Source organism: Lonchura striata, chromosome 6 (assembly GCF_050655825.1).
Source record: "Lonchura striata isolate lonStrDom1 chromosome 6, ASM5065582v1, whole genome shotgun sequence".
Taxonomy (NCBI): Eukaryota; Metazoa; Chordata; class Aves; order Passeriformes; family Estrildidae; genus Lonchura; species Lonchura striata.
In genome coordinates this window covers 5,133,945-5,147,620 of record NC_140708.1, presented here as the reverse complement: position 1 = coordinate 5,147,620, position 13,676 = coordinate 5,133,945, and the positions used below count along the sequence as shown (strand labels likewise).

The window sequence follows — 13,676 nt, the reverse complement described above, 5'->3', positions numbered from 1 at the left end:
TACCAAGGATATCAATTGCAAGAAACCCTGCCTTTGCCATTAGTTCAGGGATCTCAATGGATGTGGAATCCCCATTTTCTTTCTTAAACAGAACAGGGAACACCCTTTATGATGTGATTTTACTGGTTTGAAATGAGAGTAAACCTTCAATTTTCATCATCTTTCAGTTTAAATTGACAAGGAATCTCTGTTGTGCCTTAATTTTTAGGGTTTAAATTGGTAGAAACCCCCACTGATTTCATCATTTGATGGACTTATACTGAGTGGTAAAAATAGGGTTGGGGAAAAAAAAGCAGCAAAAATGATCAGGAGAAAAAATAAGGCAGCAAAAAAGTGCAGGAAAAAAAGGGTGGGGGAAAAAAGAAAAAAAAGGCAATACAAGAGGATGGGAAAAAAGACAGTGGAAAAAGCAGGGCGGAGAGAAGGCAGACAAAAAGATGGCAAAAAAGGGCGGAGGAAAAAAAACGGGTGCAAAAAGGTGGCAAAAAAGGGGAGGGAAAGAAAAAGCAGAAAAAAGCAGGAAAAAAATGGGGGGAAAAAGGCAGCAGAAAAGACAGAGAAGAGTGAAAAAGTGGAGATGGAGTAACAGTGAAATGTGGCATTTAAGAAGCAGGAAATCCCTAGAAAGGTGAGGAGAAAAGGGTGCGAAACGTGAGTGGGAAAAGGGTGGTAAATATGAGGAAATAAGAACAGGAATCTCAGAGACACCTCCACACCTCAGGCCGTCTCCCAAATCCCACAGGCCACCCCCATGTACCCCCAAGAGAGCCCCTCCAAACCCCACAGACACTTGGGGCTGGATTCCTACAGGAACACTGAGTAACAACTCGGCTCCTTGAAACGGGATGGAAACAACCGCCAGGGGTGGGAATGTGTGCCCACTGTGCTTCCAGGCTGGGATCAGCTGTGTGGGGCCCTGCTGTGGGAAAGTGTCCTTAACAACTGCCAGGCTTTGGGCTGCAGCTGGAGCTGGGAAGCAAAGGGATCAGTCCAGGCAGGAGAACATCCCATCGTGTGGTACTCCTGCAAAGTGTGGGTGTTTGGAACAGAGCCTCTCCAGCAGGCCAACGCTCCCAGATGGAAATTCACAGGGATACGAGGCTGGGAAGTGAAAAGCAAAGCTGCTGGGAAGGTAAAGCTCCGTTCACCCAGAGAGATCATACAGGTCACTTGAGCACTGTTACAGGGGATCTTTCTCATGTTTATCACAGCTGATGCCAACCCCAGTTTTCCCACTGTAATGATGATTCTGGACATCTGAGCATACTTGCTGGCCATGAAAATAACAGATGGTTATTAAGGAAGGAAAAGTCAAGCCACACCATTTCTGTGTGCAAATGGAAACGTGGCCATCTGTTGCTTCTCTTTGGACTGCCACTCGTTGCTTTTGGGGGTCACTCGCCGCTGTCTCCCATCCCTCCCCGGCCCCCCGGGACCCCGGCTAGCTGTCCCCTCCGGGGCCGGGGTTTTCCGCGGTCCCGCTGCCCTGGGCTCACCAGGCAGTGGCTGGGTTAGCACGGTCCGAGCAGCAGCGTTGCCTCAGTCGCCGCTAGGAGTCGAGATAAAGAGACCAAGAGAGACCAGTGGTATGCTTGTCCAGATAGATTGTATTGCCTGAAGCGTTGCAGGGACCAAAGGCCCGGGGTTATTGCCCAGATACAGTTTTATACAGCAAAATTAAGAGATAAGGTCTAAACAATAGAGACAGTGTTCAGCTAAGGCACATCAGAACCACCCCAAGGGCCAGGTCCAATGGGAACTGCTCAGGGGTGGGGAGAAGGGGGTTTATAGAGGAATGCTGAAGCGGGACTTTCCCGAAACAGTGGAGCATACATAAATGTATCTTTTACCTCAGTTTACCATTCCCAAGGCTTTTCTAAAACAATGGGGCATACATGAATGTATCCTTTTCCTCAGTTTACCATTCCCAAGGCCTTTCTAAAACCTTCCTCCACACTACCATGCCAGCATGATAACAACAATTCCCTCTTCTTTACTTATTAAGAAGAACAGTGCCTTGGGAGAAGGTAAAACTGTGGCTCTTAAACTGCAGTGTCTTTCTGCTTGTCATCTTCCCACCAATCACTTTCCGTGGCAGCAGCAGCGATGAAAACCGGTGCGGAAGCCTTTGGCTTCGAGGTGATGACCTTGGAGACGATCCGCTTCAGAATCCCGAATGCTAACAGAACTAAAAACAATGCAACTAGAAAGTAAAAGATGTCTTTTAAAAGAGACACTGCCCACCTAGAAAGGTCCCAGTCTTTGAACAGATTTTTAAACCAATCCTCATTTTCTTGCTTCACACTCTCAATGAGGCTTCTCATTTCCTGAATGGACAAGTGGACACTCTGACCTTTAGATGACAGATCAAAACAACACAACCCATCAAATTCTTTACATCCGTGACCATGTGCCAACAGCAGGAAATCAATAGCTGCCCGATTTTGGAGGGTAGCCTTTCTGGTTATTTCCTCGTCTTCTAGGAGGTCACTCAGGGCTGCTGATGTTAAATTTGCCTGCTTGGTCACCCAGCATTCTAGATTGCCTAATTCACTCCGTGCTTTGGCTGCCGCAACCCATGGTAAAAACACAGAGACAGCAACTCTTTTGGATTTTGCCCAATGGTAAATTTCTGCATCACAATGTTCATCAAATTGACTTGCACTCCGCTTAGTAATTTTTTTCTCACCTTTTGCTTGCCCAGTTGGAATTTGGGTTATGTTGGGGGAAGCAAGGGTCAGATGCCCAAAAGTGCATGGACCTCCAATAAGACGAGAGGGGATTCCTGGGTACGCTCTGTCCCCACAGATAAGAAACATTCCCTTGTCCAGCTTGCGTGGACGGAAATCTGGTGGATGTAAATTTCAGCTTATAGACAGCTGTGCACCATTGACCTGCTCTGAATTCTACCTTGTACTGTTTGACATGCTCATATAATTTTACTTCTTTGGTTGGGGAAAAATCAAACTGAATGCAAAATTCAGCTTTTGCAGAGCTTAGGAGTTCTAATTCCTGTGGCTCCCCCTCGTCAGTGGGCAAATGTGAAACCCACCCTTGCCATAAAATGAGGGGGTTTCGCACTGGTGGTTTAACTTGTCCTGCACCTTTAGGTATTTTATTTTCGTTCACCTGCTTTTGCAAATGGACCAGATCAATTGGAAATTCATCCTCCTTACTTGGAACCCCTATTAAACATGTGGACATCGGATTTTCTGCTGAGGCAGTGGACAAACACATATGATCCTGTTGCAAGGCTTGGGCTAGCCTGACCCATACATTTTTCTTGGGCTGTGGAACAATCCATGTATCCACCGTGGAAGGGTAGATGGCCATTCCCTGGAACCAAACGATGAGCAGGAATGTGGAAATTGACATTCTGCTACTCTGAAAGAAAGATGAAATCATACAACAAAATGAACTAACTCCCACAATCTAAACTCAGACTGAGGGAGCAAGCAACTGAAAAGACGTTTCAAGTCAGCAGGGACATATGTTTTGGAGCTTAGAGTAGCTTTTAAAATGCTCTTAAAAAATTCACTTCTTTCCCCAAACTCACGCCTTGTTTTGCAAAGTTCCCTAATACTATCATACGAAAGGGGCTCCCATTTGGCGTTCTGTCCCCTGGCATTATAAATCCCAGGGGCCAGGAACGCAGGGTCGGTGTCTCTGACGGGTTCCCGGTTCCCCGCGCTGACAGCCTGGGTGCTGCTGTTGCCAGGGAGACCGGGAGAGAGAGAGGGAGAGAGAAAGAGAGGGGCCGGCTTGTGTGGGAGTGGCCGCAGCTGGCGGGGCCGTGTGGAGCGGGGCAGGGACAGGGGCAGGGAGTGGTGAGGCAACTGCTAGGGGAGGAGCTGAGGGCTGGACCGGGGGCTGGAATGCCGCAAGGAAGGAGGGGTTGGGACTGGGGACGGGCGGAGGGAGGAATGCGCGGGCTGTGGGCGTGTTCTGGGCTGGCACAGGGAGCAGGGAATGCGGGGATAGAGAAGGGAAAACCGCGTGGCCACCTCCATCTTGTGGGGGCTGCACGGGGGGGTGGGGGGTGCAAAGCATGGATTTTCAGCTGCGGGAGCGAAAGCAGGAGGCAGAGAAGGGTTAGGAACTAAATGTACATCTGCACGGTTAGTTTTCTCGCCGCAGGGGGTGCGAGGGGGCACCGGGGACGTGACGGGGCTCTTTTCTGCTCCCGGCGTGTCTGGAGTGTCTGCACTCTTTTTTTGTTTTTTGTTTTGTTTTCGTAAACGAACAAAAACATTCTCATAAAACCTTCTTTCACTGAGGGATCTCCTGCCTTTGTCCTTTCACTCAGCACTGCACCCACACACTTCCAAAATCGTCTTTCTCTCACTACTTGCTCTGTTACCTCTGGAACACTGATAACCATCTGACAAACTCTTTCACAAGGCTCTTAGGAAATTTGACACCTGCACTCTGCAGGGGCTCCCGAACTTGTTTATAAATCTCTTTCTGCTGTTTAGTCAGCCTAACACCCATGGCTGGCTACACAGCAAAATCTCAACCAATTACTGCAGCAAACCCAAAGTTCTAAAGCTACGACGGAGACTCCCGTCACGCCTGCGCACTGGCGTGTCCCCCCACGGGCACACAGGAGCCGATGTCTCCTGGCCGGGCCCCTGCCCCCCAGTACCGAGACTCACCCACCGCCGTCCTTTAGACACCACTGCAGCAACGGTTCCCGAACCCTCGGACAGTCTCCCAGGTTTTGGGAGGTGCTGTCCGCACCCGTGGAGACCGCGCCGGACAGAAATCGGCGTCTGTTCCCACGGCAACAGTCCCGCTGGGCTGTGTGGAGAGGCAAATGCCTCACACCACCAGCGTGATCCCAGAGCTTCTCCCCGCACAGCTGACAGCCTGCGTGGCGGCTTATTCGCACCACTCTCCGCTCTGCAGCTCGCGGTGACACTGCAAAGTGTCTGGAAAAGCTTCTAGCCAGTGCACTGTCCACGACGGCTGGGGCAGGCTTGCTCAGACCAGTGCAAAGCCCAACGTTGGTGCGCCACTTGTTGCTTCTCTTTCGACCGCCACTCGTTGCTTTTGGGGGTCACTCGCCGCTGTCCCCCGTCCCTCCCCGGCCCCCCGGGACCCCGGCTAGCTGTCCCCTCCGGGGCCGGGGTTTTCCGCGGTCCCGCTGCCCTGGGCTCACCAGGCAGCGGCTGGGTTAGCACAGTCCGAGCTGTGGCGTTGCCTCAGTCGCCGCTAGGATTCAAGATAAAGAGACCAAGAGAGACCAACGGTATGCTTGTCCAGATAGATTGTATTGCCTGAAGCGTTGCAGGGACCAAAGACCCGGGGCTATTGCCCAGATACAGTTTTATACAGCAAAATTAAGAGATAAGGACTAAACAATAGAGACAGTGTTCAGATAAGGCACATCAGAACCACCCCAGGGGCCAGGTCCAATGCGAACTGCTCAGGGGTGGGGAGAAGGGGGTTTACGGAGGAATGCTGAAGCGGGACTTTCCCGAAACAGTGGAGCATACATAAATGTATCTTTTACCTCAGTTTACCATTCCCAAGGCCTTTCTAAAACAATGGGGCATACATAAATGTATCCTTTTCCTCAGTTTACCATTCCCAAGGCCTTTCTAAAACCTTCCTCCACACTACCATGTCAGCATGATAACAACAGCCATCCCTCAGTGCAGTTCTGTTAGTGACAGCAGTTGGGGGCCACTCCTGGTGTAGTTCTGTTATCATTTTTCCTTATCCCATTCTCTTTTATTCCCTTCACAATTCACACCCTTTCCTGTGCCTCATTTCTAACCAGCACTGCCCCAATGGTCCCTTGGTGCAGCTCTTTGAGTTGTGGGGCAGTGACTACGGCTGGTACAGTGCTTTTGTGACATTTTACACCATTCTCTCTGTTCTATTCCCATCCCTCCTCCAGCCTTTCCCGCCACCCTTTCAGCACCTCCACCGCCCTGACGTGCCTCGAAACAGCTCTTTTAGCGTTACCAAGTGGACGAGACCCCATAGTGCAGCTTTTTATTCTCTTTATTTTACTCAGTTGATCTTATTGCAGCAACTGTCCCTCAGTACAGCTCCTTTAGACACAAGGGCCCGTCTCAACAGGCAGCTGCAGCCAGGGCAGGAGCAGGGCAGGACACATCACAATACTGGCAGTGCTCAGGGTCTGTCAGCCTTTGCAGCTCAGGCAGATAAAATGAATCCAAATTGTCAGTGATTCCCACCACCTGCTATTTCTCCCCTCTTCCTGCATGGATTTGACCTCTGTTTCCTCTCACAGAGCTGGAAAGCCAGTTCATGATTTCCAAGAGGCCAGGGCCATTTGGATTTCCCATTAGAGCTTGTTGTGTAAGGAGAGCAATCCACTCATTGCAGGAAGCACCGCTGGGAGGATGTACTGCAGAGACTTTTCCCCTGAACACCCAGCCCAGCGCTGGCCCTGGGGATGGACAGGCACTGAGGTGACCCTGAGAGTCAGGGCAAGGCACAGGGTGCAGCTGAGGAAGGACAGCCCTGGGCTGGGCTCAGAGCTGAAGCTGGCACTGCCCAGCATGGACAAGGTCCTTTCTGCAGCCCTGTCACAGGGCAGCTTGGGCCTTGCTGCAGACATACGGCCGCTCATTTGAGCAGTTCTCACTCCTCAATCTGTTCTCAGCCAGGAACACACACTCGGAATTACCAAAGACAGGAACCCTGCAGGGAGGAGCAGAGACAGTGCTGGTTCCCAGGGGAACACCTTGTGCCCCTGTGCCCCCAGGCCCTGCCCGGCTCCCCGGCACTCACCTGGAGCTGTAGCTGCTGCCGTCCCCCCAGTGCAGGCGCTCGCCCCGTCTGCGCAGCCCGATCCAGTAATCGACGTTCCCGCGGAGGCAGAAGAGCAAATCCTGCCCAGGAGAGAGGAGTGGGAGCTGCCCCGGCCCCTCGGGGGGACCCGTGCCCGGGGCTGCCCCCGCACGCCGGGGCTCCTTCCCTGCAAGGCCCCGGCACAGGGCTGCACCCCCAGCCCTATGAGCACCCAGCCTGGCCCAGGAGCACCCCCAGGCTCCCCTCAGCCACCCCACACCGCCCGCAGCCCCTCACTCACCATGGCCTCATCCTGGAGAATGGCCAGGGAGGCCCCGAGCTCCGAGCACCGTTCCTGAGCCTGATCCCAGCTCCTGGAATCCCTTGACGAGTAGTAGCAGACCCCACTGTACCCAACCCAGCCACGGGGACAGCCCAGAACCAACTGCGGAGTCGCAGGTGTGACTGGAACCTGTGGTGCTGGAGGGGGAAGAGGAGAAGGTCTGAGGATTCCCCTCTGCAGGGAGCAGGGACCCCGCTCTGCCCCGAGGGGCTGGGCCCAGCCTGCTGCCCCTCCCTTACCTGACTGCACAGCCAAGGCCACCCCCAGAGCCAGCACCAGCACCAGGAGCAGCAGAATCAGCACCGCCGTGAGCACGGGACGGGAGCTGAACCATTCACCTGGAGCAGGAAAGAGCTGCTGGCTGCCAGAACCAGACCCGGCCCTGCAATCTGCTCACCCCGTGCCCAGGGAGCACAGCAGGGACCCCTCAGTCACTGTGCCCCTCACTCAGCTGGCAGCCAGAGAGCCAAGAGCCTGGGCACAGGCAGGGACACAGCTGTGGGGACAGTCAGGGACACAGCTGTGGGGACAGGCTGCAGCAGGAGAACTGCACAGCCTTGGGGGCAGCTGGGGCTCTTGGTTCCAGCCACTGACGGGGCCCAGCAGAGCACGAGGCCTATTCCAGACATCGGGAAACAGCCACACACCTGCCAGCCCTGGCCTTGGGATGTGACACTGTCCTCTCCGTAGAGGCCACAGGGGTGGCCCTGAACTCACCCAGGAATCTTCTGAGTGGATTCTGTGTTGCTGACCGGTTCTCCAGGGACTCATTGACCCCCCCATGGGTGGAGCAGAATTCACTCTCCTGCAGCTCACAGCCCTCATCTCTCTGCCAGGAACAAACAGCACCTTGCTCCCGAGACATCAGGAGTGCTGACAAAGCCCCTCGGAGGTCGCCTCGGGAACAGCTTTACAACCGCGGTGGTGGCACCCTGAAAGGGACACGATGCGAGGTCACTGCCGGTGCCGGCCCCGCGGGACCCCGAGGCTCAGCAGGGCGGTGCGGGCTCTGGCTGCGCTGTCCCCGCTCCCCAGGGCTGCGGCAGCAGCTGCGGAGACAAGCGCAGCCTCCGGGAGCTCTGCGCTCCCCGCAGCCCCGGCCCCTGTGGCTCTGCAGCCGCTGCAGCCCAGCTCCGTGCGGGACAGGCGCTGACAGCGCCGGGCAGCTGCCGGATGCTGCCGGCCCAGGGCAGCTGCGGTCGGAGCCCGCCTGCCCAGGGGCAGGAACCAGCAGCCCCGGGGGTTCACCATTGTCCCCCGCATGCCCTGCCCCGGCGGCTCGGAGCCCGGGGACACCGAGCGCCGGCACAGCCGCTCTGTCTCCCTGCCCGTGCCCGTGGAGCGGCTCCTGGCAGAGAGCGCAGCGCCGAGAAGCCTCGGCCCCGGAGCGGGCAGCGTGCGGCGCTTTCTGCCCCCGCTCGGCGCCCGCAGCGCTTTGGGCTCTGAGGCACGTTCGGGTTCATCCCGTGCCAGCCCCGAGCCGGGCACGGACACCGCCCGCCCGAGCAGCGGCCCCAGCCCGGTGCCGCACGGCCGGGAACTGTCCCGGGCACGGAGCAGCCGCCTCCGCCCGAGCGAGAGCAACCGGGACGAGCCATCGCTGCTGCGGCCCCGGCTCGTCCCCAGCTGTTGCGACCAGAACTGCTCATAGTAAAGTCAAGGGTAAGGAAGGAAAAACGGCCTTTGCATAGTACCCACAGATGTTTTATTCAGCCTCCCCGTAAGATGTTCAGGTCCCAGGCATACACACATGAAGGGGCCAGATTTTCCTCCCTCCCGAGGGACCGGAGATGCCCCGAGTCTCGGGGCAGTACAAAGATAAGGGTCAATCAGAGAATAAGGAGGGAGTGGCTCGGGGACATAGGAACAGACCTAGGAACAGGGGAAGGGGTCACTGGGGTCTTAACAGTTTTTTGAAGGAAGCTTCTTGTGTCTTCCCAATTTGAGAGGATGCCGCCCAGGGTGTCCACACTCCGCGATCCCAGCGCAGGGGGACCCGGCGGAACCCGGCACAAGGAACTCGCCAGAACCCCCCTGGCCCTCAGCGCGGCCCCTCCGCCCGCAGCGAGCCCCGAGCTGGGGCGGAACCGAGCGCGGGTCCCGCCGGGGCCGGAGCCGCCTCCGAGCTCCGCCGCCGCCTCGCCGGGCTCCGGGGCCGCCGCCGCTCCGCTCCCCGCCACACACAGCGGGTGCGGCCGCTGCCGCCGCCGATTTGAGCCGATTTGAGCCGATTTGAGCCGATTTGATCAATCAGAGTCCGGGAGCGCTGCCCATCGCGGCTCGGCCGTTCTGCTCCCCGCTCCCCCGCGGTCCCCTCTCCCCGGCGCTCCCCGCCGCCTTCTCCGGGATCGGTTCCTTCACCGTTCTCTCAATGCGCGTCGCTGCCAGCCGGGATTCGGGGATCTGAACCCGAGTCCCTTTCGCTCGGCTCAGCGCAATGCAAACCCTCTGCGGGTGTCGGGGCAGCCCCGCCGCATCCCGAGCCCCGTGCGGGGCCAGCTCGGCTTTCCCCGCGCGGCGCCGGCCCTCGCCTAAGCCCGGCTTTTCCCACCCCCGGCTGGCTCCGCTTTTCCCACCCCCGCCTGGCTCCGCTTTTCCCACCCCCGCCTGGCTCCGCTTTTCCCACCCCCGCCTGGCTCCGCTTTTCCCACCCCCGCCTGGCTCCGCTTTTCCCACCCGCGGCTGGCTCCGCTTTTCCCACCCCCGGCTGGCTCCGCTTTTCCCACCCCCGCCTGGCTCCGCTTTTCCCGGCGCGGCACGGCGGCTCCGGTTCTCCCCCGGGCGACCTCACTCCGCTGCTGTCCCTTCCCCGCTGCGGCGGGGCGAACCCCCCGGTATCTGCCGTAAGTTCTCTGACTGCCTCTGGTTACTGAAGCCTCACGCACTATGTTTTAGAATGCCTTAAAATATGTTGAAATGCTTTTTTAAGTTAATCTTGTAGTTTTCGTGGATTTCTCTGAGTATTGTTACTGGAGAGATTAAAGCAGTAAATGCAGTGCCTTTTTATTATTGTTATTTTGTGCAGCATAAAACATTCTAATTTCATTAACAGAAATGCTGATAACATTTACTATATGGTATTACAATACATCAAATGTCAAGAAGCTCCCGGTTTGTTGGGCAGTTTGACAAATTCTACATTGTTGTTGTTTCTTTTGGTACAGGCAATATTCACAAGATATTATTACCTTGTTTATAACTGGCTTTTCAAAATCTTTGACATATCTTTGTGTGAGTACCTACAAGACACGCGTCATTGTGGGATCTCTCTTTTCTGTTCTCCAGCTGCAGATGCCTCTCTTTGAACAGGCTGTCCACAGCCCTTCCCTGCTCTGCCTTCTCAGTCTTTAGTCCCTTCTCTCGTTTCAGCAGGTTTGCTATGCCTTGGCCCAGTGCTGTCTCATCATTCTCCTGGGCTTTCAGAGTTGCAGGATAAGATCTCTGGCCTTTGTGGAAAGCCTCATCTGAGCTGAGGCCCTGTGGACTTTACGGACCCTTGTGTGACACACATCCTTCCAGGACACGGCTGTCACCTGCTGAGGGCAAGGCTGCTTCTGCTCTTTGGGAATCAGATCCAGCCCCAGGAATTCCCACAGAAGCAGCCCAGCAGTGTGCTGTGTTTGGGGCATCTCATCACTGCTGCTGTTGAGAGACTTGGTTTTGGATATGTTAGGGAGACCCTCCCAATGAGGGTCTGGGCTCTGGCCAGAAAATTGCCAACAAACCCGGGTGTTTTCTGCCTCAAAACTATATTCAAGTCTCTCTGACTTGGCAATTTGACCCTATAACAATGTGACAGCTGGATCTATTTTTAAAGTGAGCTTGGACACCTTTCCTGAGAATGGCCATGCAGGTCCTGACTGACACAAGGTGTGGCAGCTGCTGCAGGCTCTGGGTGGTGGTGCAGTATTTAAGACATTGATAATCATCCAATTTCACGTGTCATTAATGACATGTATTATCTGACTTATTCTTGATTCTGCAAGTTTCTTGTTTCACTGCATATATTGTTCTGTTTTGATGTTCCCTTCATGTTCATACCAAGACACATGCATATTATTTTTGAAACAAAAAGAAAGGGGAACTGGCTCCTAACGAATGTCTGAATAATGCAATATTTATACTAAAAGAGTTTTTAAACACTTCTATGTAAGTGTCACAGTGAGGGTGGCTGTGACAAACCTCTCTGGATCCCTGACTTCAGGCAAGGGTGGTGAAAAGGAAAAGGAGCTGCTTTGATGGAGCTGCCTGCAAAGAACTTTAATAAAGGGTGAAAAATAACAAACGTGGAGAAGCCCTGCACCATACGAGGGGCAGGATCCAAAGACCTGAAACAAAGGGGGAAGCAACAATATACACACTTGGGGGTGGAACATTCTAGAACTATAACCATACAGGAGAAACAAGTAAGCAATAGGGGAGCAGAACTTTGGCAACTTATCACAATAACACCAAAGGCTTATGGGGAACTCTCAGGCTCTCCCTGAATTCAACAAATGATTCCCAGGGCCTGGAACTGACACCCGGCTCTTTTGGGGTGAAATCCAGCTGACTCTGGGTCACTGCTGGGCCAGTTCCCACATATGAGGATCTCCAGCAGAGTGTGCAATGGCAAGGCCGAGGTGATTTAGGAGCTGAGGGAGAAGGTGTGCAGGTGTTTATCACCAGCAGGTTTAAAGTGCTCACCCGTTCCTGTGATCAGACATCAGTGGGCTCCGAGAAAGCGAGGCCCAGTGAGAAGAGAGGTGACCCAGTCACCACTCAGCCCTCGTGGCCAGGACAGGAACAGAGGCAGCACTGCCAGGACGTGGCTGTGTCTGGAGACTTGGAGAGGCAGCTTGGCAACAGAGGCCTTCTGTCCTACAGTATTTACCACCATGGAACTGTGTTCCTGCTAACCCTCTTCAGCCATTCCCTGTTCCAGGCTTCCAGTGATGCCAAGGTAAACATTGCCAGCTGCTGGACTTCCTCCTGCCTAGGCAGCACGGCCCTGAGCTCCAGCCATGTTGACTATAGAGCAATGGTCATTTCTTTCCATTCCCTCAGGGACATTGGACAATATCTTTTTGTTCTCCCAAGCTCTTTGTCAGTGACATGATTGTACTTGAGATTACAAAATTGGAGTATTTTGTTGATTGTAACTTATCTTTCATCTGTCTTATCTTCTACCTAATAGATAATCAGTAATAACCTTAAAAAGATGTGTGGGAAATAGGACCGGGAAGGTGAGAGAGGAAGGAAAAAGGGAGGCAGCTGAGGCCTCTTCGGATTCAAACAGAAAAAGAAAAAAGGGAGGAGAAAGGAGGAGGAAAAAAGGACTGAGACTAAATTCCAACCCGGTGGCACAGCCGCTCTGTCTCCCTGCCCGTGCCCGTGGAGCGGCTCCTGGCAGAGAGCGCAGCGCCGAGAAGCCTCGGCCCCGGAGCGGGCAGCGTGCGGCGCTTTCTGCCCCCGCTCGGCGCCCGCAGCGCTTTGGGCTCTGAGGCACGTTCGGGTTCATCCCGTGCCAGCCCCGAGCCGGGCACGGACACCGCCCGCCCGAGCAGCGGCCCCCGCCCGCAGCGAGCCCCGAGCTGGGGCGGAACCGAGCGCGGGTCCCACCTGGGCTGGAGCCGCCTCCGAGCTCCGGTGCCGCCGCCTCGCCGGGCTCCGGGGCCGCCGCCTCGCCGGGCTCCGGGGCCGCCGCTCCGCTCCCGGACAGACCCACCGGGCACGGCCGCTGCCGCCGCACGGTGCCCGCGGTGTCGGTGCGGGAGGATTTTGGCCGAGTGGAACAAACAGCGGCCGGGCAGCAGCGGGGTTGGGGAGGAGAGGAGCACAGGGTTGGAGCCGGTTTGGGAGTGAGTGAGCGAAACGCGCTCGGCAGCGAGCCCGCGGCAATCGGGAGGAGCCTGGCCGGGATCCGCGGCACTCAGGACGTGTTTCCGGGGTCTGGAGTCACAGCTGGTGAATGAGGCCCCAGGGGGGACTTTGTTGGGATTGTGGTTTGTAACTGGAGATGGGCTGGAGGGAGCTGTGCTGGTTGCAGGCGTCTTGTGCCATGGTGATCATGAAGTTACAGTGTTCTCAATATTTGGTGTTATCAGGAGGAACATCAATACAATTTTTGTACTGGGCTTCTGGACAGCACACTTTGGCCTATTTGGGAGACTTATTCAGAAAGTTCCTTGGGAATCAGCCCTTAAAACCAAAGGAGTCCAGGAAAGGTGGCATGCTTCAAAGCAGAGATCTTGAGGGCACAGAAACAGCCTGTCCCTGTGTGCCCAAAAATGAGACAATGAGGCAAATGTGCAGCCTGGATGGGCAATGAGGTTTTGAAGGAACTTAGGAATAAAAGGAGGTCGTATCGGCTTTGGAAGGATGGTCAGTGTCTTGGTTTGAAAAGACAGGAGTCTGTGAAGGATGGAAAGAGCCTCCTGTGAAATGGAAAAGGTAAACCCCCTCCCTCCGAAATACCACAATTTTTAAATTAAAAGGCTTTCAGGCAAAGATATGGGAATGTGAATAACAGTTCTTTAGTAGGAGAAAAATTAAATTTTATAAAAGTGGATTTAATACAAACAAA

The 13,676-nt window shown here is 54.8% G+C and overlaps 1 protein-coding gene across 1 annotated transcript; it reads right to left on the bottom strand.

The window, feature by feature from the left end:
- Positions 1 to 5,254: 5,254 nt before the first annotated feature.
- Positions 5,255 to 12,989, bottom strand: LOC144246635 (early activation antigen CD69-like). Its single transcript, XM_077784805.2, has 6 exons — positions 12,713 to 12,989; positions 7,829 to 8,043; positions 7,351 to 7,449; positions 7,070 to 7,248; positions 6,769 to 6,869; positions 5,255 to 6,678 (listed from the first exon to the last, which is right to left on the bottom strand). The coding sequence occupies exons 2-6, from the start codon at positions 7,974 to 7,976 to the stop codon at positions 6,564 to 6,566; spliced, it is 642 nt and encodes a 213-aa protein (XP_077640931.2). The 5' UTR covers positions 7,977 to 8,043; positions 12,713 to 12,989; the 3' UTR covers positions 5,255 to 6,563.
- Positions 12,990 to 13,676: the final 687 nt, after the last annotated feature.

Bases quoted from the DNA above. Each gene is read 5' to 3' on its own strand.
- LOC144246635 (XM_077784805.2), bottom strand. From the start codon at position 7,976: ATGTCTCGGGAGCAAGGTGCTGTTTGTTCCTGGCAGAGAGATGAGGGC. The intron at 7,450-7,828 runs GTGAGTTCAGGG...TTCCTGCTCCAG, and splicing joins TCCACTCAGAAGATTCCTGG to GTGAATGGTTCAGCTCCCGT. The intron at 6,870-7,069 runs GTGAGTGAGGGG...TCTCCTGGGCAG, and splicing joins TTCTCCAGGATGAGGCCATG to GATTTGCTCTTCTGCCTCCG.